Source organism: Mixophyes fleayi, chromosome 8 (assembly GCF_038048845.1).
Source record: "Mixophyes fleayi isolate aMixFle1 chromosome 8, aMixFle1.hap1, whole genome shotgun sequence".
In the NCBI taxonomy this organism is placed as follows: Eukaryota; Metazoa; Chordata; class Amphibia; order Anura; family Limnodynastidae; genus Mixophyes; species Mixophyes fleayi.
The window spans coordinates 42,282,894-42,306,825 of NC_134409.1; the positions used below are offsets into that span (position 1 = coordinate 42,282,894).

Consider the following 23,932-nt stretch of genomic DNA (forward strand, 5'->3'; position numbering starts at 1 on the left):
GTTTCTTCTCTAAGCACAAATGGAATACATATAATTTAACTGTACTTATTTAAATATTTTCAATGCAAAATATTATTTAGTTTTCAATGCAAACTGTCTTCTCACCTTTATCATTAAAGCCAGGTATGTAAAGAGCACTACTCTTGGGCAATGTCAGTCGACTTTTCTTCTCTTCACTTATAGCTCGTACTTTCAGAATGTATCTTCCATTGGTACTGAAAGTCGTGAGATATCTTGAGTAGATTCCATCATTCTTTGCTATGTCAACACCTTAATACATTCAACAAAATACTGAAGTTATAATTAAAATGGCATAAGAAGTGGCCAGCACTGTGTGTATTGAAATAATTATACTAAATTGTTCACTTAAATACATATAGCTAATATATAATGCCTTAGTTAAATGATACATTATAATTAGAAAATCTTATAATATATTTTATAATCAGTTATATTTCTTATGTTTTTCACTCTATTTTATATTGGATCTTGTTAATGGCCACTTTATATTGAAATACCAGCCTATCAGTGGGTCATTGTGGCCACAGTGAAACTGCCAATTTACTTCAAGTAGAGCTAATAAGTAGGTCTCAGGCCCCACAGCAGTAAGATGAAACTATAACCATTCTGTGCTTTTTACATTACTACAGAATGTTAAGTCTGGAGAAACATTGGGTAGAGGGTTTGCATTGGTTTTGCTGAACCAAAGGGATTCTGGCAGGGCCATTCATTCGAATGGGTTAAATTAGATTTTTTTTCAGGTGGGATAACACCAAGGGCAGCAAAGATGAGTGTGACAAGATCGGTATGACAAGCACTATCCTCCCCATCTGTCATAAACTTTTAAAATGCATGATTCTTGTGGTAACTGTCAACTTGAATAGAACTTTGTTTGAACTATATTAAGCACATCATTACAACCTCTGACTGTGGATGTATTTAAATATAACCACCTTATACTTAAACAATACCAGGGTTGTTACATACACTTATCTGGACATAGCATCAGATGACATCTTAATTTACTGGAAGTCTGGATTATTTAAATCTCGTTCCATCTCACAAAGCATGGAAAGGGTTCAAATAGGGAGGATCTCTTACTTATTGGGATTAACTCAATCAGCAGCTGTATGAGCAGCTATTATTCTCCCTGTAATTGTTTCAGACTCCTAGGTACCAGACCATCATGGGGGAAACCAATGTGGGGATGATACTCCTATTTTTAACCTCCAATAACATCATCTATGAACTTAGATTTACCTTCTGGAGTTGGTTTTCAACCATGGGAAAGATAGATTGTTTACAAAGGCCCTGCAAGAGGACCCAGGGGTTGTTGGCTATTTTTCTGACTCTGAGTTTGGAGTTTTGTCTCCAACCAGATATAGAGGGTGACCAGATCCCAAACCTGTTACCTAGAATCTCTGCTACACCGGGAGCTGCTCGTGGATCTGTCCACCTGTTGTGTATGCTGAAGTAGGGAGTCTGAGGGAAGAAAGGGGGGTACAAATCCCTACCATCTTGGTAGAGAGTTTTGGCTAGAAACAGCAAGTTGGCAGGAATTGAATTTTGATTTGATTGGCTATACATTGGAGTGTATGGGATCAAAAGACTGGCTAGAGAGACTAAATTGTGAGAAATGGCTGGTTGACCTGAGTGCTCCATTGTCTAGGTAATTACCTCAGGACCAGTTAAACACTACATCTTAGACTGAGAACTGTTCTCTACATTTTGGCCTGGCCATAATCTTGCTCCTGGTCCAACAATTTTTCAAAAATAGCACTCAATCTGAGCTGTGTCCCGCCAATGTAGATGTGTTTCTTCCGCATTGGATGACATGCTATTAAATTGTCACTGGGACTACCTTCAAGAGGATCTATTTCTCACTTGTCTCACTTGTCTCATAGTAGTAAAATGATATCTGATAATAGGGATCTATTTCAAGCTGCAACCAAGTTGGTGTTAAATCACTATTAGAAGTTACCTGATATTACTGAGGATCAGGGTAAACATGAATCAAGTTGCTTCTGCATGTCTGTGGCCCCCCAAAGCAAAAATAAATAAATAAAAGGCTAAATACAATGTAAAAAAAAGTCTAAATCTAAATTAACTAATACAATATGGGAAAAATAAAAAATTAAAGATGTCAACCCACCCTGCATGATGTTGACACATTTTGCATCTGTATAACACATTTATGCAGTAATACATTCATGAAATGCAGAATATATGCTACTCCAAACCACTAAATAATTTATCATCTACTCTTACTCCCACTCTAAAGATTTCTGAAAACAGCTGCTTGGCACTTGTTGCAGATTTGGAATGCCATTGGGGGAAGGCATAAGACATTCAAAACTAATGTGGGTGCTTTCACTGTTGGGCCATGATACCTTGTTGTCATACCTCAAATGTTGATTAAAATACGTTGATCTGGAAACCTTATTAATATTGTGAGGTAAATTTAAGGAGCAGTACTAATTGCATTCAAGTTTTTATTCTTAATAATTGCCTACTTTCCCCTTTGCTATCAAAAGAAAGCCCTATCGGTCCCAAATAAAAGCTATATAAAACTAATTTGAGTAGACTAAAAAAACAAATCCATTCTTACTTAAACTGATGCATGCTAAAAAGTGGAATTTATACTGGTCATTAGAAGGCTAAATCTTCTGGTCATTAAGTGGTTATAGAACACCGCCATAATTGAATGGCTTATTATGTTGACCTATTATTTTCAAACACCAGCTTCTATGATTCTGTACTACCTACTCAAGGCTTTGCTAAGTTTCAATGGAGGTCCCGTTTAAGCAGCCATATGCAAAATTTTTGTGCAAGAATATTTATGTGATTTTGTGAAAATAAATTGCACATAATGGCAACATTTGCTTTCATGACAGCCTCTGCAAAGCTAAAATTACCTGCGCCGTTGTCTAAAAGCTCTACAGTCATAGAGTTCCCACTCTCTGGTTCAATGATGGCAGTCACTTTCACTCCTGTCACAGGCAGCAGGCCCTGGCTTACAGATGCATAGATAACCATCGGGTCTGGATAATTATTTGTGTTCTTATTCATGTGGCAGCTTGCAATAATTGGTGGTACATTTTCATCTGCTGCTTTGGATGTCACCGTTATGCCTATGACTTGGTCTGATGTAAATGAATTGCAAAGACTGTAATCCCAGGGACCTCTCTAAAAGCAAAAAATCAGTCATTATTGCAGTTGAAAACTATTGTTAACTAATGCTAAAATAGTTAGTTAAATTTAAAATGGCATCTTTATATATGTAAAGGTCCCCTAATGTGTAAGAACTTCAGATGTACATAGTTGACAAAATATTGAAATATCTGGTTAAATGAGGGATAACAAGCATATTGAAAGCAAGGGCTTCCACACAGGTTTGGCTCATGCATTAACTAATCAAATAACATCTCAGCATAGCGAGGGTCAAGTATAAATTTGAGGGATTGTCCTGAATGCCTAAAATTATAGCTAGCATGGCTAAAAGTGGAGACATGAGTGCCTTTTGAAAGGGTTAATTCGATATATCTATTGATTTGATATATTGGCATTAGCTGAAGGAAATACATTTTTTGTATATTAGAATATACTAGACTGTTATGAATTTTTAAATGTCAAGGAGAGACACATGTTAGTTTGTTTAACAGACTCTGGATAGTTATTAGTCTATGGATAGTTGTTCATTATTGTTATCAAAATATAACTTGTTTTAACTTCTGTTTATTCTTTACAGCAAATTAATTTCAAATGCTGTCCTATGCATTATTTATCCTGTAATTTGTATGTACCATTTAATCTAAGCTCTCTTATATCATGTATGCTCTGCTTTTTAACACAAGACTTCTGATTTAAACTCTGAAAAATTCCAGGCAATTAATTGGTGTAAAAGTGGGATAAAGATAGCTAGGGCAGGGAGAACCAGTACACTGGACCGTTCTAAGTCAAACCAAAGTGCACACTTGGTAAGATACTTTCATCTGTGGGTGTTGTGAGAAGTGAGTGTGGTGACCAGGTCCGGTACTATATACAGGTTTGTCCTGTTGAATCTTGTGACCCATCGTTATGCATGCTACTCATATTTGTTCCCAATTTCCCTGTATATCAGGCCTGAATGAATTGAGGCTAATCCGATTTGTCACAGAGCAAGTCATGGTCAGTCAAAAACCATATGTTCTTGATTGAGATAATAGTCTGAGGGGTATATTTACTAAAGTGCAGGTTTGAAAAAGCGGAGATGTTGCCTATAACAACATATGACCCATTTTTTAATTTGCAAATTGACTTTGAGAGAAGAAAATTTAGCAATATTGAATATGTTTTGGTAGTTTTTTGTATGTATTTAGGATGGGTTGAGACCTACCCATGTGCCATACCAGACACTACAACAGTAAGTCAAAAGTTACTCAAAGAATGTATATCTAGGTTTGTAATACTGTTAGGGATAAATTCAGATATAGGTACACATTTCACTGGGCGAAAAACACATGAAGTTTGTAAAGCTCTTAAAATCACTCAGAAATGTCATTGTTCATATTATCCTCAAGTTACGGTAAAAGTAGAAAAATCAAATGATGATTTGAAAAATAGACTTGCGAAAATATGTGCACAAATAGGGTTAAAATGGCAGGATGCATAACCCATAGCTCTAATGAGCATGAGATTTTTCATTAACAAAACGACTGTACTGAGCCCTAATGAAATATTAAGCTGGACACTTCATAGTTGGGATTCAGTGCATAAACAACTCATCTATAGGAATATAGATTTGCACATTCAGTGGTGCAAAGAACACAGACACAATGGACAACAGAGAAGTGTAGGGGAAAGGTGATAAAGTCAGAAGAATTCTCTTTTGCCATGTTCTTGCCAAATGGATTTGTACATGTGTGGCACTAATCTAATGACCTCTACAGTCCAGAGTGCTTGCTTCCCCAACAGTGAAGGGTTCTGATTGTCAACTAACATTGTGATATATATGTATCTTCCTATAAGGCAATGTCAGTAATAATCTCTACTTATTGGTACTGCGTGATCTTCTTCAGTCCATGTTACAGCAATTTTCCTTGATAGGAGCGGTGTCTTTCATGATGACAATGTCCCTATGTACATAAAGGCTTGATGCGCATGAGCAGAATGGTTTGTTGAGCATGACACTGATGTTATCCATATGTCATGACCTTCTCAGTCACCATATCTGAACCCAATTGAGTATTCATGGAATTTTCTGGAGTGGTGGGTTAAAGAGTGTTTTTCAGCATTCCTCTTGAAGAATTTTAGACATTGCCAGAATCAGTTTTGCAATGCATACATGTTAAAAGAGAATGACTAGTTTACATAAGCAGTATTGCATATATTTATGAGTGCGTAGATAATCTGCAGCAATATGTCCTAACACACCACATCTGATATATTTTATCCAATTTTTTACCAAAGCATTTATGAGTTGGGGACTTTCCTTGTATGAATTACCAGTTTCTAGGTCCTGGGCCCGAAGTTTCTCTGTTTTATGTCCATCTAATCTACTAGCACCCTGTTCCCACAGAAAAGTCTTACCAGAAGTTAGTTGAAATCTCTGTTTTGGAACTAGGAGGTGCTGTAGTTTGCTCATCATTTCCTCTGTAAACATATATGACTCCACCTTCTATCCAAATTGGTAGCGATTCTAGGGTCTTCGTGACTCACAAATTTGCACAAAGTAGCAGGCAGGGATCTCAGATATTGGTTCATGATGACCCTTTCCTCAATCTGTGAGTCTATCATGATCTTGGGGTATAGCCACTTCTTAATAGGGAGCATTAGTTGATGCACCTGGGACTGGGGAGGCTTGCGCACTTAATACACACAGCGGAGCACGTGTTGTGCCTGAGTCAAAGTTTCAGTTCTCAATTTGTCATAGTACCAAGCATCAGCATGGCTCAAATCAAAATAAGCTTTTTGAGGGTCACCAGAACTGATGGGTGCCAAAAACCCTGCTCATTGCGCTTTAGGACAGCCTTCTTGTTCTGCTATTCTCTCAGATGTTGTTAAACAGGGTGCAACAATGTAACTCACTAACTTCTGCAAAAAGTAACTAGCCCATATGAAGCTTGAGCGTGCCATGGTTACTGTGGAGGCATTTCCAGCTATTGCTATCAGTTGCTGCACCATTTCTTTCAAGGTTTTCTGCTGTTGGAGCTGTTCCCTCCAGTTCTCTTCAATGGTCTGCACCCATGTGGCCTCTTGTTGAGAATCTGTAGCCTTCAACAAGGCCTTAATTACATTCTGCATTTTAATCATCGCAAAACATTTGCTTCCCAATATAGGTTCCAGTGTCTGGGCCTTTACGCTTTTTCCGGTTATAGTACATCGTACTATGAGGAGTTATGCAGACAGTTGAGCTAGATTGTAAGCTTATAAGCAGAGCAATCTTACCTCTTTCCCTGTCTGCTGATACCCAGACTTGTTTTATTATAGTGTATGTTCACATTTTAAAGCACTGCAGAGCATCTTAGCACTTTATAAATATACAAGTTAACCCGTGCATGATACTCATGCATTCTAGTCAAATCAAGCTACTTAAGGTCTTAAAAAGGTTCTTGTCATGCATTTGGACCTAGCCCAGGCCTCCTCAGAGGAAGAGCGTTAGTTCCCGACGCAAGCGGCCTTTTTAATGTGTGTTCATGAGGTAAAATTACCTCACGAAAATGAGTTCGACCCCTCAACTCGTAAATTTAGCCTTTACTACCCCTCCCACGGGGGGAAGGGGGGATGATGGAAGTTAACTGACTTGACTATTCTAATTTTTTTGTCAAATAATGTCAGTATACCAAATTTCAGGTCAATTGGATGAGCCCTTTCTGAGAAAATAGTTTTTTCCACACACACACACTAACGCACGCCTCTACACATGTGTTCATGAGGTAAAATTACCTCACGAAAATGAGTTTGAGCCCTACCAAATTTCAGCCCTTTTTGAATTTTTTTTCCCACACACACTAAGAATTTAGTAGGTCAGTGTATAACTCTGCCCAGCAGGTGGCGCTGCAACTTGTTTTTTTTTTTCCACACACAGACGCCACTAAGCATTTATATATTAGATCATTTTGAAATATATAAATAAATAAGTAAATTAGCATTCAATTAACTCTATATGCTATAAGCCAACCACATTTTCATCTTCAGTTTAACACCAAAAAGTTGTGGTAAATTGAAAATAAAAGTTCTGGGATTTGTATTTGTGATAAAATATGGATTTCATTAACTATTGTTTTAAGGACAGTTCAACTCTACTGCCTGCTTACACCTCCTTTATAAAATTGCATCTTTACATTATGGTGTTCCCTGATAAAAGAAAAGGGAAAAATAACAAATGTAAAATTATGTGTATAGAAGAGGGGAAACTCTCCGGAGTTGAACTAAACAAGCTAAATTAACCATGGGAATAATCCTAGGAAGCTATATAGGTTCCAGTTTTGTTTTTTACAGCTTTTGCATATTTATTTTCATTTTATAATTAATTCGGCGTAAATATGTTTTATTCCATTACTGTATCAAAATAAATCTCTGTCAGTCCTGAAAAACACAAAAATAAAGTAAAATTTTCCACACCACATTGGTTTTGGAATTAACAACATTTGATAACCCTAAATAAATTATATAACACAGCTGATTTTGTCCTCAAACATTATCAGGTAGAATTGTATGTTTTTGTTTTTTAGACTTTCTGATTAATTTTCTTTTAAAGGAGATATTTTAAAACAGTTTATGAGAAGTCTGCTTGTCTATTACACATCAATTGTTTTTATAAACATTAAAATTGGACTGCTAATCATATTCCAAACCTGATGTTTTGTCTGGCATGGAAATAGGTTTCTGCTGAATTTCACTTGAATTTTACATACAATTGGCAGTGTTTTTAGTATAATATTACCTCTGCTGTTCCTGGAATCTGAAGTCTAGATAATTTGGATGTTACATCGTTAGTGAATTGCATGGCATTATATATGTTTCCTTTTGGATCTTGTAAATGAATACTTGGTACCGCAGTCTGCCACGTGACTAGAAAAAATGTGTCATTCCCCACTGTGCTGTCAACAAAAACAGTGCCTTTCAAACATTCTGCTGATTGAAGATTTAGAGCTGTACTTTCCAGCTGTGAAAAATAAAATACACAATTCATTTTGAGAGATACAGAAATTAGTAAGCAGTATATAGAATGAATGGAGACGTAATGATAACAACAACAGAAGAAATCAATCTTGCAGTTATATTTTTAGATGGTAGAAAGTTAAGCAAGCAGTGGGAAAAGCTAGAAGAATATTTGGTTTGTATAGGAAGAGGCAGCGCTGGTGCTAGGACTTTCTTCACCCCTTGCACTGAGCTGTTGCCAGGCCTCATACAGTGCCTGTTCCGAATCCTTTTCTGTTTAGAGCAAGGAGTCGGAACACAAGGTGGCCCATTGCCAGCGCAGGGTGCCTCAGCAAGCATGGCACCCTCCTACTGCTTTACTGGGTTTACACCCTCAGAAGAGGTATTAGTAGCAGGGCAAGGGAGATTATATTGACACTTTATAGGTAACTGGTGAATAGAATTATAGGCATATCAGTTTACTCAGTTTAATATACAATATTATCTTTTGATTCAGAAAGCACTTTCGGATACATTACCTGAAGAGCCTTTTGTGAATCACGTCCATTTGCAGATAAAATTCCACTGAAGGCATCAATCAAACCATTAGTGTGACGATTATCTGATGCAGCAAATTGTAGTCCTCCTAAAAATGTATTGATTTTGAGTTATACCACTAAATATGGTTTTGTTTTTCAATGGTACCTTCTTATAACTGATATCAGCCAAATTGAGAAGCAGTACATACCATCCAATATTTCAGTTTTCTAAATCAAGATAAGGCCATGCCCCATTTGTTAGTGGAAGTAGTTATACCCCAGGGGCATGAACAACACACCTCACAGTTCACCACCACTCTGAAATGCAGGGAAGTAGTGAATGTGAGATACCTCCAAACATCCCCATCAAGTGGGGACAAATGTCCTAGCTGCCAGAATGATGAGATAGTCCCCAAGATATAGAACCATTGGGAGAAATGCCTCAACAATTTTCTAATATTTTAATACAGCAATTAGACAATACTACCATAAGCCTGGATCAGTGAACAATTTTACAACATTTGTATGGCCAAATTGCTCAGATCAGATTTAGTTGGTCAGTGGTTTTCCTTGAGGACCAGGGAACAGTAAAAACATGCTGACTTCCTTTCTGGGCCAAATAAACACTATATGCATTTTATCAGGTGTAGAGATAGGTTAGGAGCTCACACAATGGACTATTCATTTGTTCCCAGTTGTGGCTGCCTTAACCAACATACTTTGCAAACTTTAAAGTTTTAGCATTTTATGTTTTTTTGTTTCTTTTCAAGTGAAGGTATACAAACTCTTACAATGTCAAGTAAAGTTTACACTGCTACTAATTCAGCCTGATATACTGTATATATTTCAATTTATACCAATTTTAATAGAGAAGAGCACAATCTTATTATATGGGTAAAACTGTATATCATTTACCCTCATAATCACAAATGTAACCAATAATAAAATCAGTTTTTTGAAATAAATAAAATAAAAATGAATAATTAGATGTGTAAAATGACTTCTAAATCACAAACCTGTAGAGGTTTGGCAATTTGTATGCAACCCTAATAAATTAGTTTAAAGAAGACCCCTGATCCCAGTCAAAACTGGTCACAAGTGTGAGGGGTCTAAAACTGCCATGATCCCAATCAGTATCTGACTGGGATCTATCAAATGTAGTCTGGGACTGACATAAAGAGCCTGATTGATCAAAGTACGTAACTGCAGATTTTGAGTGTATTGTACGCAAAATCACTCTGCACATGCCCAGAACTGGGAAATGCGCCAGAAAACACAGCCCTGTTCACTCCATCTTTGAACGCAAAGACCATTTACTACAGTCTACAATTTCGGGGAGTGAATGGGGCAGAGAAGGGGTGTTTGGCTGTAGTCAATTTACAGTAAAGGTGTGATAAACTCAACCACACGCAGCCACGTTCAAATCAAGCTCTAGGCATGGCATATTGCATAAAAGAAAATGGAGCATGCTGCATCCATGGATTGTCCAATGTACACTATGACTACTTGTCTGTATAGAGGAAATGTACTTGATATCAATGATTCCTGTAGGTAGTTCCATTTCACCTTTTGTGCTATGTTCACCTCCAAGTCAACTCTTTAAAATATACATAAGTATTTAATTCAAACAAGACATAAATAAAAAAGAAGGTTCTTTAAGACAGTTTTGCCTCAAAAATTGTATCTGTTTAATGTATATATTAAATGTATATTGTATGTATATATGTATATTGTATATATTAAATGTAATATGTAATATACAGGCTATGAAGAGACTTAGCAGGGTGCGTGTCTCTCCCTTTTTTTTATGCTGTTTCATTTTCCAATTCTTCTGACATGGTTATGCTCCAAGTAATATTATACTAATGATGTAAACTCCACTGCCTTGTTGCTGGGCCACACTTTCATTCTGTTGCATTGGGAGTGGATTACCACGTGTTGAGAAGCAGACAAGTAGATGTTCATGACAAAGACTAAAACAATGTCTGCTTAGTATATAGCATACTTTGCAAGCATAGTTAAGGTGGCCAGCGATGTCAATTGACAATTATTGCCAAAATTGTAGCATATATAATCAATCCGTTGATGGTCTTACCCAAGCAAAAATAGGCAGGATGGAGTTACAGTCAGCAGGTAAAGTACGTGAAATAGCATTATCACCTGGCTAGAATAAGGAAGCTGCTTATACATATATATATATTATATTTCAGAATATCAAAACAATGCCACCTGCATTTTAGTGGTCCCTTAAATTGAAACTGTTTAGCTGTCTGGACATATTTCCATAGGATGGGACCCATTTAGAGTTGGATGTATGTCCAACTCTCAGGCTTAAAATTCCTGTTTGTTTTACTGCATATGTGCACATATTTAGGGACGTGCACATATTTTGAGTAGGCCACCTACACAGGCAGATTGCTTGCCTATAGTTAAACCATGCCTCCCAACTTTCCCGATTTAGGTGTGACAATCCCTATTTGTGGACTCTGCCCCTCTGTCCTGATTGGGACAGCTTTGTCTCACTTGGGCCAGAATGTTGGTAGGTAAATGCATTCACTGTTGCTCTGAATAGAAGAAAATGGAAAAAATAAATAACTAAATTAGAAAGCCCAGCGCAGTACCCCACCCCCCCAAATTGAAATGAGTCTCAATGCTCATATTAGACGGATGAACAACGTGTGGTATTTTAGTATGTACTACTGTAAACCCATACACACCCTGGCAGCCATTAACTGCTTTCTAGTGCTGGTTCTTGTAGAACCAACATATTCATAACTGCCAGAGAATACTTGTACCAGTATGCTCCAGAGCCTGATTGGACCTGTAATGCCATATAAAAATTACTGAGAAATAAACACTGTGACACTGTGTATAATCTGCTTTAATTAAAATAAAGACTCACTCTTCCTCTTTGTCCTTTTTATTGCTTGTCTAACCCGTTAAAGTTTTTTGTCCTTCTTTTCCTTTTTATTACTTCTTCTTTTCTTCTCCATTAATCCAATGGTTAATAAAAAAGCCCTCATAGACACCAAGAGACTTGTTCCGCTAGGAGTCACAATACGAATGACACTATTCGGTCAGGGCCTGATTACAGGTTTAGGCTGCCCTAGGCTAATACACTTGTAGTGCCCCCTCATCTTCCACGACAAGTTAAAGGTAAAAGCGACTTTGACTTTAATTTAAAATCCATCTTTCTTCGCCATTCCCCAAATCTATTTTTATGTTCTCATGCTTTCGAAACTAAGCTCCTACTTGGCTTTTTAAATGGGTCACTCATTTTTGTTTTCATTAAAATCAGAACTGTGTAACAGAATAGAGACGTGAATGATCTCTTCTGATTTCTGAGGGTAAAGGCGTGAAGGTGGAGAGGAGGGGCTGTCAGACCTGAGACTGTCGCTGTCCTTGTCTCTCCTACTTGCTTATCCACAAATGGCTGTCCAAAGATAATTCATTGTCTTCAGCCCTAGGGAATACATCAAGATGAAAAACCTACAACACTTTTCTTTGAAGTTTTCTCTTCACTTTGGAGAACAACTAGTCGCTTATATTTTAAAATGAATTTCAGTTTAAACCTCTCCTTGTCACTTTTCTGCATCCCCAAAATGTTGCCCTTTTCTCCCCCAAAAAGCCTTGTGCCATAGACTGCTGCCTAGTCACCCTATTGGATCATCAGGCCCTGCAATGAGTTACTCAAACTGTGGCAGTTCTGATTGGTTACTTGTATATAGACCCCACGTCCACGTCATTACTATTCTTTCATACCACACTTGAGTTGCTTTCCCATGCTGTGGAGCAAGTCTCCTGTCTTTTTTATTTTAACTAAAAAACTATTAACTATAGGATTCATGATAATGACTGGCATTTGTAGCATGTGGTTGCATCCTGATATGTTTAAAGCTTAACTTGATACAGTTTAAGCATATTTTGATGAGGTTGCACATTTATTTAGTATTCCTACTCAGGATGTGGCTGCATTCCTCCTCACTATTTTGAGTTGCATGTATTATAAGGTGTTTTCCGACTCGAAATAACTATGTAAGAGCTCAGTTTTGCGCCCCACATATTAAATATACGTTCGGGCCACGAGGGGGCACTCAAATCTAAATTTGTCCAAATAAGCTCTGATATTTGTGATACATCAGTATCTCATATTATTTTTAATTTGTACACACTTACCAGTCATTTCTGCAATGTTTTCAAGTTCTTTTTCTGCATATGGCCCAAGAGCTATAACATGTATGATTGCTCCACTTGCTGTTATGTCAGGAAAACAAAGTCTGGTATCATAATTGTCTTCTCCATCTGTCAGTAACACTATTTCAGTTCCATGTGCTGAACCATCAAGATGTTTGTTTACCTTAATTTGTGAATAATAGGAAATGCAATAATACACGTAAGAAAACTGTACAATACATATTTTTTTTACCATCCTCAAGAGCTTAAATTAAAGTCTTCAATGTAATATTATTAATACTATTGATTATTCCTATAAAAAGGCTTCTTAATCGCTATCCTTTCTTATGTACACTTTTTTTATTTTATTTTTTTTCTATTCTTATACCATACATGCCAGTTTAGCAATTTCTTCACATCAATTCTTCTAGTTCACTCTACTGTTTTCAATTAAATGGACTATCATGTAACAATCGTTCCACTTCATTAGTGCTTGTTAGCTGTCCTGTTGTAAATTTTTTCAACAATAATTTTTATTAAAAATTTTGTAGTTAAGGGTAAAGAAAGCAAAAAGAAAATAAAGAGAATATAGAGAGGGAAATACATTGGGTGTGGGTGTGGGGGTTGGTACCGTGCACATATATCAAGTCAGACAGTGTAATACAAAAGTGTAATACTATACAGAATAAAGTAATCAAACCAGAGCAACTAAATATTCATCAACATGACACTGCATATGCAAATGGATTTTACTGCGAGAGGGCTCCCGGTATGGATTGGGAGCTATGATGGATAGGGTGGGAAGATATATATTCCCACAAAGCAAACCACTTCATGTGAGGGGATGAGGCTGAGAAGGAGTAAGTAACCCCTAATATTCTCATTTCACAACTCAATTGGACCTTAGAAATAACCTTGGAGATTGGGAGGAGGTATGGCATCTTTCAAGTCTGGGCATTCACAGCCCGAGTATCGATGAATATATGGCCAATGGGAAACTGGTCTCCAAGGAAGTCTGGGAGGAAAAGAGGTGTAATAGGGTGACATCTGCGGTGGGAGGGATAGTGAGCTTAGTGACAGTTGTAATCAACTTAAATACTGAGGTCCAGAGAGGGCCAATCCCAGGACACTTCCAAAAGATGTGTACAATTTCAGCAGTTGCCCCATACTTGCGCCAACAGGAGTTAGTATGTGTTGGGCAAATCTTATGGAGTTTGACCGGAGTCATGTACTTTATACATCATCTCCGTATGATTTAAGCAGCAAGACATGTGGTGAGTTGTGCAAAAGACAGACTCCAATTGTGTTAAGTCAAGCTCCTGCCCGATGTCTCTCTCCCAAAGAAGCTGGGAATGGGTTTTCAAAAATTAGTTTCAACCTGACAAATACTCATACCGAAAGGAGAGAGCTGCCCTTTTTGGTCCCGTCATCAGTCTAGTGTGGAGGAGAGGAGAGGGATGTTGTAATGAGATGTTGGGAACAAAAAGAGAGGAGCCAATGGCGGACTTGTAAGTACTTTAAAAAGTCATTCTTGTGTATATTGAAATGCTCCCTCAGTTGTGTGAAAGGTAGGAAAGTCTGGTCAGAATAGAAGGTCTGAGTGAGGTATTGTCCTTGCTAACCCAAAGAGAGATGTGGAGGCCAGGAATAGTTTTTGCCAGATCAGTTAATGAGAGATTGGGCCTAAGAAGAGTCAAGACATCTGTCACTCTGAGAGTCTTGTCCCAAACCATCAGGGCATTTTTTGTGAGTCTGGGGAGGGGTGTTGGACGCCATGACTTAAGTACCCAGAGAACACCGGCTAGAGGAAAAGCATGGGTAAGATTTTTCTCCAGGTCAACCCAGGGCTTGCAGCTGGTAGGTAGAAACCAGTCTTGCATCTGGGCTAGGTCGGTCACTTCCTGATATTTAATAAGGTCAGGGAAGGGCAGGCCTCCAGCTCTCTTTGGGCATGTCATGACAGAGAAAAAGATTTTTTATCCTGTCCAAAAGGATAGATAATATTGGGCGCTTCTGTGGAATCGCAATAGGGGTATTAATTCATAATTTATTATAATAAATTCAACAGATCAAAATATATATAAAACGGTTCTAAAAGATCCACAAATAAATAAACTTGGTAATGATAATTGCTGGTCTATTAATACCTAAATACTTACAAAAGAGAAAGCCATTGTGACAGGATGGACCTCCTATGCCATCCTGTCAATGTTGCTGGGGACCGGCTGAGCTTGTCTTGCCACTGTCCCCTTTCTTTATCCCAAATTGTACCCCTCTAACCTCAGTAAAAGGGGCCTGCTGCCATCATTAGGCTCGTTCACTAGCATCTGCCTTCAGATCAGGGTTGCTGTGGAAGGTTCCCCCTAGCCTATCACACTGGCCAGAGCTGCAGGGTAGCAGGAAAAGCCATGCTACTGAATGCTGGTTTCCAACCTCAGAACAGCCAAATAACGGATTAGATTGGTCTAATCTGTAGGTCACAGGAATTGCCGTGGCTTAGTAGGCGTCAAAGCAGGATCTTGAAGCAGTGCTATTTTATTAGCGCAAGTAGTCCTAATAAGGACAGTTACATGCCAGTCTGTGGTTCTAGGAGATCTTTTCAGAAGTTACAGATGGTATGGTGATGCTCCATTACATGGTCAAACAGTGCTCATTTTATACAGATTTACACAGATACGTTGGTAGGAGGTAATTAAGCCTTCTGCCCCTCTAACCAATCCAGGAGCTTCATGCACCGTGCAAATATATAAGCCTGGAGGGGTTTAATATCTTTTTACATTGCTGCTAGCGGCACTACAATGTCTGAGGTTTTATATTGAATGTGGATTGCAAGGGTTGTTGCTGACATTTGGTGTAAATTTCATTACAATAGCATTAAATATATATTTACTGAGAAAAATGTTGATGTGTTCAATACTTTTTTCACTCACTGTATGCTTACTTGGGATTTCCTATAGAACAGGTACAAATCCCAAACATGACATACTGTCTCAGAAATCAATATCTCAGAACATTTCTAATTCACAGTATCAAAAATTAGTATATATGCAATTATATAAATTGGCGAACAGCGCTTTTAAATATATTTATAAAATAAATAAATTAAAAAAATAAAATAAGATATTTATAAGTGATCCAGCCACAACCAACAACTATGAAAAGCGCAAAACTTTCATGCCAAGTGTTCATACCACCACAGATCTAAAGAATGTCATATAAATCACTTAATAAAAAACAAAACAAATTATTCCACTAAATAAAAAAAAAGTAAAAGAAAGCGAAATACTTGTTTCTGGGTACCAGCAGTGGATTAGTTCCCATACAAAGTGGAGACATGAGAGTGACTATACAATCCTCCTTATTTGACTGTGTGTCCACTATTGTTTGGAGGCAGCAAATGTAAATGACATAGATGGAAGCTTCTACCTACTGTTACGCTGACGGTCTGTTCACAAACTCACAGAACTAGTTAGCGGAGGTCTTCACCTTTAGCAGCCTCCTTTCCCATAGAGCTTTATTCGCTCACCAGTACTCAGATGCCCAAAGGACTTAACTCCATATGTAGTGTAAGTTTGTAATACAAAACCGTAGCGGCAGGCCAGGAGGCAGCGTAGATGGCAGCGGATGGTCAGACGAAAGCAGCGGTCAGAGGTCACTAGCAAGCAGAATAATCAGGTAACACGCCAAAGGTCGGGGTCACAGGCAATACAGCGGGGTCCAAGGTACAGGCAAACGAATCAGGGTCACAGGCAAGCAGGCAAGGACCAAGGTACAGGCAAGGGACATACACAGAAGTTCAATCCAGAAGGTTTACACCAAACAGCACAGTAGCTGGTTAGCAGACAGGAAACTGGAAGCTATAACCGGCAGTGAGGCTCAGACCTCACTGCCTTAAATAGTACTAAGAGCCAATCAGGACAGAGGAGAACAGGGCTGACAATCAGCCTCAGGAGGCTGCTAATTAATTACTAGCTAGAACTGGCATAGGTAATAACATAAACCAGGAAGCATGTATAAAAATATAAATTAACCAGTTTAAATCATATGAGAGCTCCCCCTGGAGTTGGAGGATGTCCCTACACCCTCCTATATCTATGCCACAAGGATAATCCCAAAGAATAGATACAGAGCATAGAAACTAGAGCACGCGCCCGGCTGCTAGATCACGCCAGGATGTGTCGTACCACTGCGTCTCGTGACATCTACAAGTGCACTGTAGGATGATTTAATAAACTATCAGTAAATTCATATTTGGTCCTTAATAATTGCAGCTCTGTTGGACCTTTTTTTTCTTTTTTTTTATGAATTTAAAACATAGAATATAAATTACAATTAAGTAACACAACATGACTATACAATACATAAACAACTTAACATAATACTAAAAATATAATTGAATTTCCTTACATATTCAATGAACATTTTTACTCAATTTTAAATACATTTTTAAATGCATTTTTAAATACATTATCCAGGTGCGGTCATTTTATCTAAATGGAGTCTATACCTACTCCAAAACCCACATTCTACATAGAACCCGCTTTAATTGATAATTAAATAGGGGGATTATTTAAACCTGTCATTTTCACATACCATCTTGTAAGTTTGAAACATGATAACATGTGTAACTTAAGTGTATTAGGTAATAAATTAATAAAGCTTTCCCATATTTCAAAAAAGGAGTTAACTTTATTTTCCTTATGCAAAACAGTTTCTGGCCAATCCATTCTGAATGCAAAAAATATTTTTTTCTGAAAAAGATCTAAGGATGGCGGTTGTTCATCTGTCCACATTTGCAAAACACTCTTCCAAGTAACAGCCGAAATAATCAAGAGTAGTTTTCTGCTTCCCCTCGTTATTCGAGAAGACACCGTCAAAATTGCCAATACAGCCCACTCCGGTGATAAAGGAACATAGAAGATATGTTGATGCATAATGATAGACCTGTCTAATGTATGGATATTCCCACATACAGTGAAAAAACGTAGCCTTTGAGCTATGACATTTCGGGCAACAATCCGATAATACAACCTCGATGTAGGGACAAGAAGCCCCTATGTAATATCTTATAAAACATTTCCCTATATGTATTTGCTGGTAATGCCTTGATAGAAAATACAATTGTTTTAAAGATCATATCCAAAGTCACCTGAGGAAAAAGATCCACCCAATAAGACAGTCCATAATCAAACATTGTTTGTAAAACTTTATAATTAAGTGGCCCCCCGACCTAGTATTGGCTTAGAAATTACTATATCTAATTCTTTAATCCAATCTTGGGCTAAGAGCTGTTTAATAACCAAAAAAACCATAATGTTGAGCCTGATGTACTGCGAAAATATGAGTATAGGACAGATCAAATTTCGCACTATTCTAATCGACCGTAAGTATTTTCCTAGCTTGCTGATCTACTAATGATCCTATATTGGAGATTCCCATATTCTGCCATATAATGAATGGATACATAGCTTTCCCCTCTTGAAAGTCAGGGTTTTTATAGAATGGTAAATAAAGCGAATGAGTACAATTAAGCTTATATTTTGTTCAAGTTATACGCCAAACTTTCCATGTAGTAAATAATAAGGAGTTGTCTATCCATTCTTCCAATAGATCTTGTCTAGATAAATGTAAAAAATAAACCAAACTGCAAGGAGATACAAAAGAAATATTGACTTCCGAATTGACATAAACGTTTCGGGTATTAAGCCACTCACGAACATACCAAAGAATCGCAGCTTGATTATATTATTATTATTATCAGTTATTTATATAGCGCCACTAATTCCGCAGCGCTGTACAGAGAACTCATTCACATCAGTCCCTGCCCCATTGGAGCTTACAGTCTAAATTCCCTAACATACACATAGAGAGAAAGAGAGTCTACAGTCAAAATTCCCTAGCATACACATAGACACACAGTGAGAGAGACTAGGGTCAATTTTGATAGAAGCCAAATAACCTACCAGTATATTTTTGGAGTGTGGGAGGAAACCGGAGCACCCGGAAGAAACTCACGCAAACACGGGGAAAACATACAAACTCCACACAGATAAGGCCATGATTGGGAATCGAACTCATGACCCCAGTGCTGTAAGGCAGAAGTGCTAACAACTAAGCTATCGTGCTGCCACGGATCATATTTACCTTAGTACAACTTTAGAGGTCTCAAACCGGCAATCTCACTCCTTAAGAAAAGGAGCTGATACCTGGAACATATGGGCAGCATACTGAGTGAACTCTTCTGCTTCCTTCCTCAAAACCTGGTTCCTTTGGACCCAATTTTATAATGTATCCTCTCTCTATTCTTAGCTTCCACTCTTATCTGGCTGATGCATCCTTCAAATTATTGTATTTTACTTTAATCCATGAGAAATCCCTCTACTCACGCCCCCCATGTCTCTCTTTTCTTTTTCCCTTTTCCTTAATTAAATTCGAAAACCAATCATCCACATTGTTTGATTACATGTAATGTGCTTAAAGTTCATTTGTAATTATTCATTACTTTCAAATCTTAAACATTGTGCCAATGCTTCTAAAATTCATTAAAAGTAGCACACTACCTCAAGTCCAGAAAGAATTCCAGAACAAATGTTTGTTCCTTCCTTTGTTGCTGAGTCTGGAACCAGTAATTTCAGCTTCTCACGTTGCATATTGTCGATTTTCACGAGTGAAGAAATGACTGATGGAGAACTTGAGAATTGGACAATCCCAACATACGATGATGTTTCAATTACCTCTGTAAGGAAGACATCTACTGCCTGGTGTAGTCTCTCTATACGGTCATTCTGCAATTGAGGACATATGCTCATTATATAGTGTTATATGAGTTAGGCATTGAATAAATATAAAAAAAATCATATGGGATATTTTCAAGCCAAGATATGTGTATTTTAAATCTAAGTCTTTATGTTTATAAACAGTAAAATGCTTCATTATTGTATTTCTGTCTGCATCTTCTAATTAACACCACTTTGCATTTAATTATATAGCTTACTGTATATTTTACACTTTGCTCAAACTGTTGTACATTGTGTTTTTCTTTGCAGTTGCAGGTTGAAAAGTACCATGGAGAATCCATAGACCATTCATATTTTCTAAGACCCAGCTAAAGGGTACTGGGCACCTTAGGGAGCCCCATGAAAAAAACCACAAACAAGTGATATGACCACTCATTGAGTGTTTTAGACAGCCCCAAAATATCAGTGCTTTAGGTGACTAACTTTGCCTAATTGTAGGGCCAGTCTTGAGTTTTCCATCTGGAAAAATGGCATGATCTGTATCCACTGAGCTGTGGGGACCTGCTTGATAGCGCTCAATTACAATGTTTGTCCACAAGAAATATATACACATTGATTATACACACACATTAATTTATCTATTAGCTGTAAAAGGTCATGAGGGAAGTGGGTGAAAAAAAACAGAAAACAAAACAACGCAACAACCTTTGAAGAATAGAATTCATGAAACAATGATAGTCTCTTATATAAATAAATCTATCTAAAACATCATTGTTTTATAATATGGGCCTGAGTCATTAAGGAAAATAAGGCAAAAAAAGGAGTAAATGTTCTCCGGAACAAGTCATGTTACAATGCAACGGGTTTTTCATCTAGCACATAGATACTTGATAGCTTTATTTTTACACTGAAATTAAAAGTTGATCAAGGATATGCCCTACCCCAGCTATAAATCTTTCCCCATATTTAAAATTTACCTCCCACTCCAATGCAAAATGGTTTTGCCCAGGTGCAAAGTTTCTCCATTTTTATGTTTTACTCTTCTTAATAACTGGAGCCCTATATGTCTATGTCATACTAGATTGTTTTACACACATGGATAAGCTATTACTTGGTCATCTTTCCAGAAATGTATACCAATGTCGACTCTACTTATTTATCTCCTGAATATTTGGACTAAAACTTAAATGAGAGTCAACAGCGGTATACTGATAATCAATACACACCAAAGACATGCTTCCAGACACATCAAGGACAAGAGTAAGGACTCTATCTCTGTACTGCAACAGTGAAAAGGTGGGCACAGGAATATTAGTGTGAGGTCTTGGTGGAGTGGAGCTTATATCGACGGAGTTCATGATAACTTCCCATGTACTGCGAGAGTTACACATTCTGTTCTGTAGAGTTGGAGCTTCTGTGTTATGGTTACTGGAATCACAAAATTCAGTTATCTGTAAAAAAAAAATGCACTGACACTTAGTAAATGCAAATTCCTGGCATATACACAAACTTACGTTATGAATACTAAAATATCATTTATGATCATTTGTGAATAATATTTTAATTTTTTCCAATTTGTTTAGGTTAGATGTCATTTTCTACTAAACGAAGGATCAGATAATATAGCATGGCAAAAAATTACATAATGTAATCTGGACAGACCTCAGGGGCGGGCTGGACCGGGGGGCAGGGGGCCAGCGGGCACCCGGGCCGCTCACTCTAGCGGCTGTTTCGGGCCTCCTCCCCCATCCGCCGCCGTGGATGGAATTATTTTTTTTATATTACAGGCGGCCGCATCGCGTGCCACGCGATACGGCCGCGTCAGCGCACAGGCGTCCGCATCACATAACACGCGATGCGGCCGCCTGTGCGCCCCCCGGGCTGATACCTCCCAGCTCGCGCCTGACAGACCTGTCCTGTAGATTATGAGGATATTTAAAATCACCAAATATCTTTGAAGGTCATAGAATGTCATTCTGACTTCTAATATACTTGTAAATTACACAGTTCAAGTTATATTATTCATTATAACAATTAAAGTGCATTTTTTTAATTAATGAAAATAAGTAAAACACCTTTTTCATAAGTCTGCTCATGAATATGTCCTACAGTTTTCCTATTTATTGTAATACTGTTTATCTCTAGTTTGTGGAATTTTATAGGACCTAGAAATGAGGGTGTGCTTTCTTTTTCATTTTTATTCTGTTTTTAGTGTCCCCTGTAGGACAGAACAAACCTTGGAGCACATTACAAATATATTTTAATTTTTAGATCACGTGTTTGTTTACAGAAAGAGTTGACTTATTAATCCATCATATTATCACGGGGGAGCGTCCGAATTCTGAATTCCTGATCCTGCATATACTGCACAGTATTCTACTGGAAATGCTATTAACGCTAGTCTCCGGGGTTCGAGGTGTGCAGGAACCATTTCTAGTCACCATTAAAAACACAGTGGCAAGGAATAAAACTTACTCCCACCCTCTGTAAACACAAGTCAGCTGGCATTAAATGTTTAAGATCAGATTGAACTATGAGTAGAAATTTAATACTAGATGTAAGGAATGATATGGTTGCTGTTATTAGAAGTTGTATTTTTGTAAAATAAAGCTTTCCATATATATATTCTGCTACCTACAAAGTCTGCAGTGAGCAGTCTTAAAGAAGGATTTCGTAACTTTGCCATCATTGCATTTGCTTTTTCTGATTCAATTAAAAAAAATATTAAACCAAAAAAGTGTTGACATCTCCCTTTCATTGCACCCAAACCTTCTTCACATCTTCAGACTTACTATTACTGTAATTGAATAAATGAATAAATACAGGGACATCAATGTAAATTTGGCAAAGGGTCAGTGTTTTAATTTAATCAAAAATGGTGGTGGAGAGAGCAATATTAGTCAGCTAACAACTAATAGCAAAACCAAACAGTGGAAGGTCAAATTGCCATTACACCACTAGTCCCAGGAAATAATCCTTTACAATGTTACGGCTTCCTAGTAACTGTCATAAGATTTTAGGACTAGCAGGAGAGGTCTTCACCTATAGCACGTAGAGTTGGATGCACTCAGAGGTACTCAAACGCCTCCAGGACTTATCTCAATGTAGTAAAAGCTTATGAGCAGGAATTGGCAGTACAGAAGCAATAAGTTAACCACAGCTGCGCTCTGTGGCTGCCTGTCACTAGCCGGGACGCAGCAGCAGTGTGAGGCATCCTGGCTGTCCTGGCGTCAGAGTGAGTACACCCCTTCTTGGGGATCGCCTCTATGGATATATATATATATATATATATATATATATGTATATATATATATATATATATATATATATATATATGTATATATATATATATACATATATATATATATATATATATATATATATATATATATATATATATATTTGCAAGAAAAAATGATATTGTATTATAACAAAGTAATTAACTCAGAACTCTCCATTAAGGTAATTGAAAAGTTAAAGCTTTGCTTTTTAGCATTTTATTTCCCTGAGAGATGATAACATTGTACACCACATCACCTGACCGTGAACTGCATCTGTTGCCAATGCAGAGTGGTGGCAGCCATTTTGTAGGCTTATACAAAATTAATGGGAATGTGACCTAAGTTATACTAGTAAAACTAGTGAAATGATTGTTATGAATACTAGTTCAGAGCTCAGAATGGATATATGTACTGTTCCTTAGTGATTTCACTAGTACAGAGATAAGAGTATATTTAGGCGCTCCACTAAGATATGCAGCCTAGATATGTGACTGTGAACCCCACTATAAATTCACAATATGACAATATTTACAAAACAATAGTCACATACATTTGGCGCTTTCTTTAACACTCAATCGGTATATACAAGTTTTCACCTTATATGGGGAAACGTATCAATCCATACGATGTATATTCTTTCTTCAGTATAACTCAAACATGTAAAGAAAACATACAAACAAACATCGTGCGGATGGTAGACACAAAATGTACAATTCTCAACCGTCACCCAGAGATCACCCGTTTCTAGTGAGATGAATTGACAGGCTGCATACTCACCGGGGACAGCGCTTGTGCGTACATTATAGAATGCTGAACAAACTGCAATATGTCAGGCAAAAATACACAGCCCTTTTCATAAAGACCAGTGTTTACATCAAAGATGCAACCCCGTATTGGACAGTCCTCTCCATGGCATGGACTCGTTTGGATTATATTGATCCCAAAGATTTCCATAGAACACCTGGCAAAAACAGACACAAAATTTATTATTATAGATAGAAAATGTATGTGTTGGTTGGTTGCAACTCTAATTGAAACGTGACACATTTGGATCATGTAATGTTAATGCGCACACAAGGAA

At 37.4% G+C, this 23,932-nt stretch overlaps 1 protein-coding gene across 1 annotated transcript in view; it reads right to left on the minus strand.

Moving 5' to 3' along the window:
* Positions 1-23,932, minus strand: part of LOC142100229 (calcium-activated chloride channel regulator 1-like) — a 77,072-nt gene that overhangs the window by 14,449 nt on the left and 38,691 nt on the right. Inside the window, exons 5-12 of the mRNA XM_075184162.1 lie at positions 23,629-23,812; positions 20,797-21,021; positions 19,394-19,618; positions 12,837-13,017; positions 8,661-8,767; positions 7,925-8,146; positions 2,916-3,186; positions 106-270 (exon numbers count right to left, since the gene is read on the minus strand). Coding sequence (XP_075040263.1) covers positions 106-270; positions 2,916-3,186; positions 7,925-8,146; positions 8,661-8,767; positions 12,837-13,017; positions 19,394-19,618; positions 20,797-21,021; positions 23,629-23,812 — 1,580 coding nt within the window. The remainder of the gene's footprint in view (positions 1-105; positions 271-2,915; positions 3,187-7,924; positions 8,147-8,660; positions 8,768-12,836; positions 13,018-19,393; positions 19,619-20,796; positions 21,022-23,628; positions 23,813-23,932) is intronic.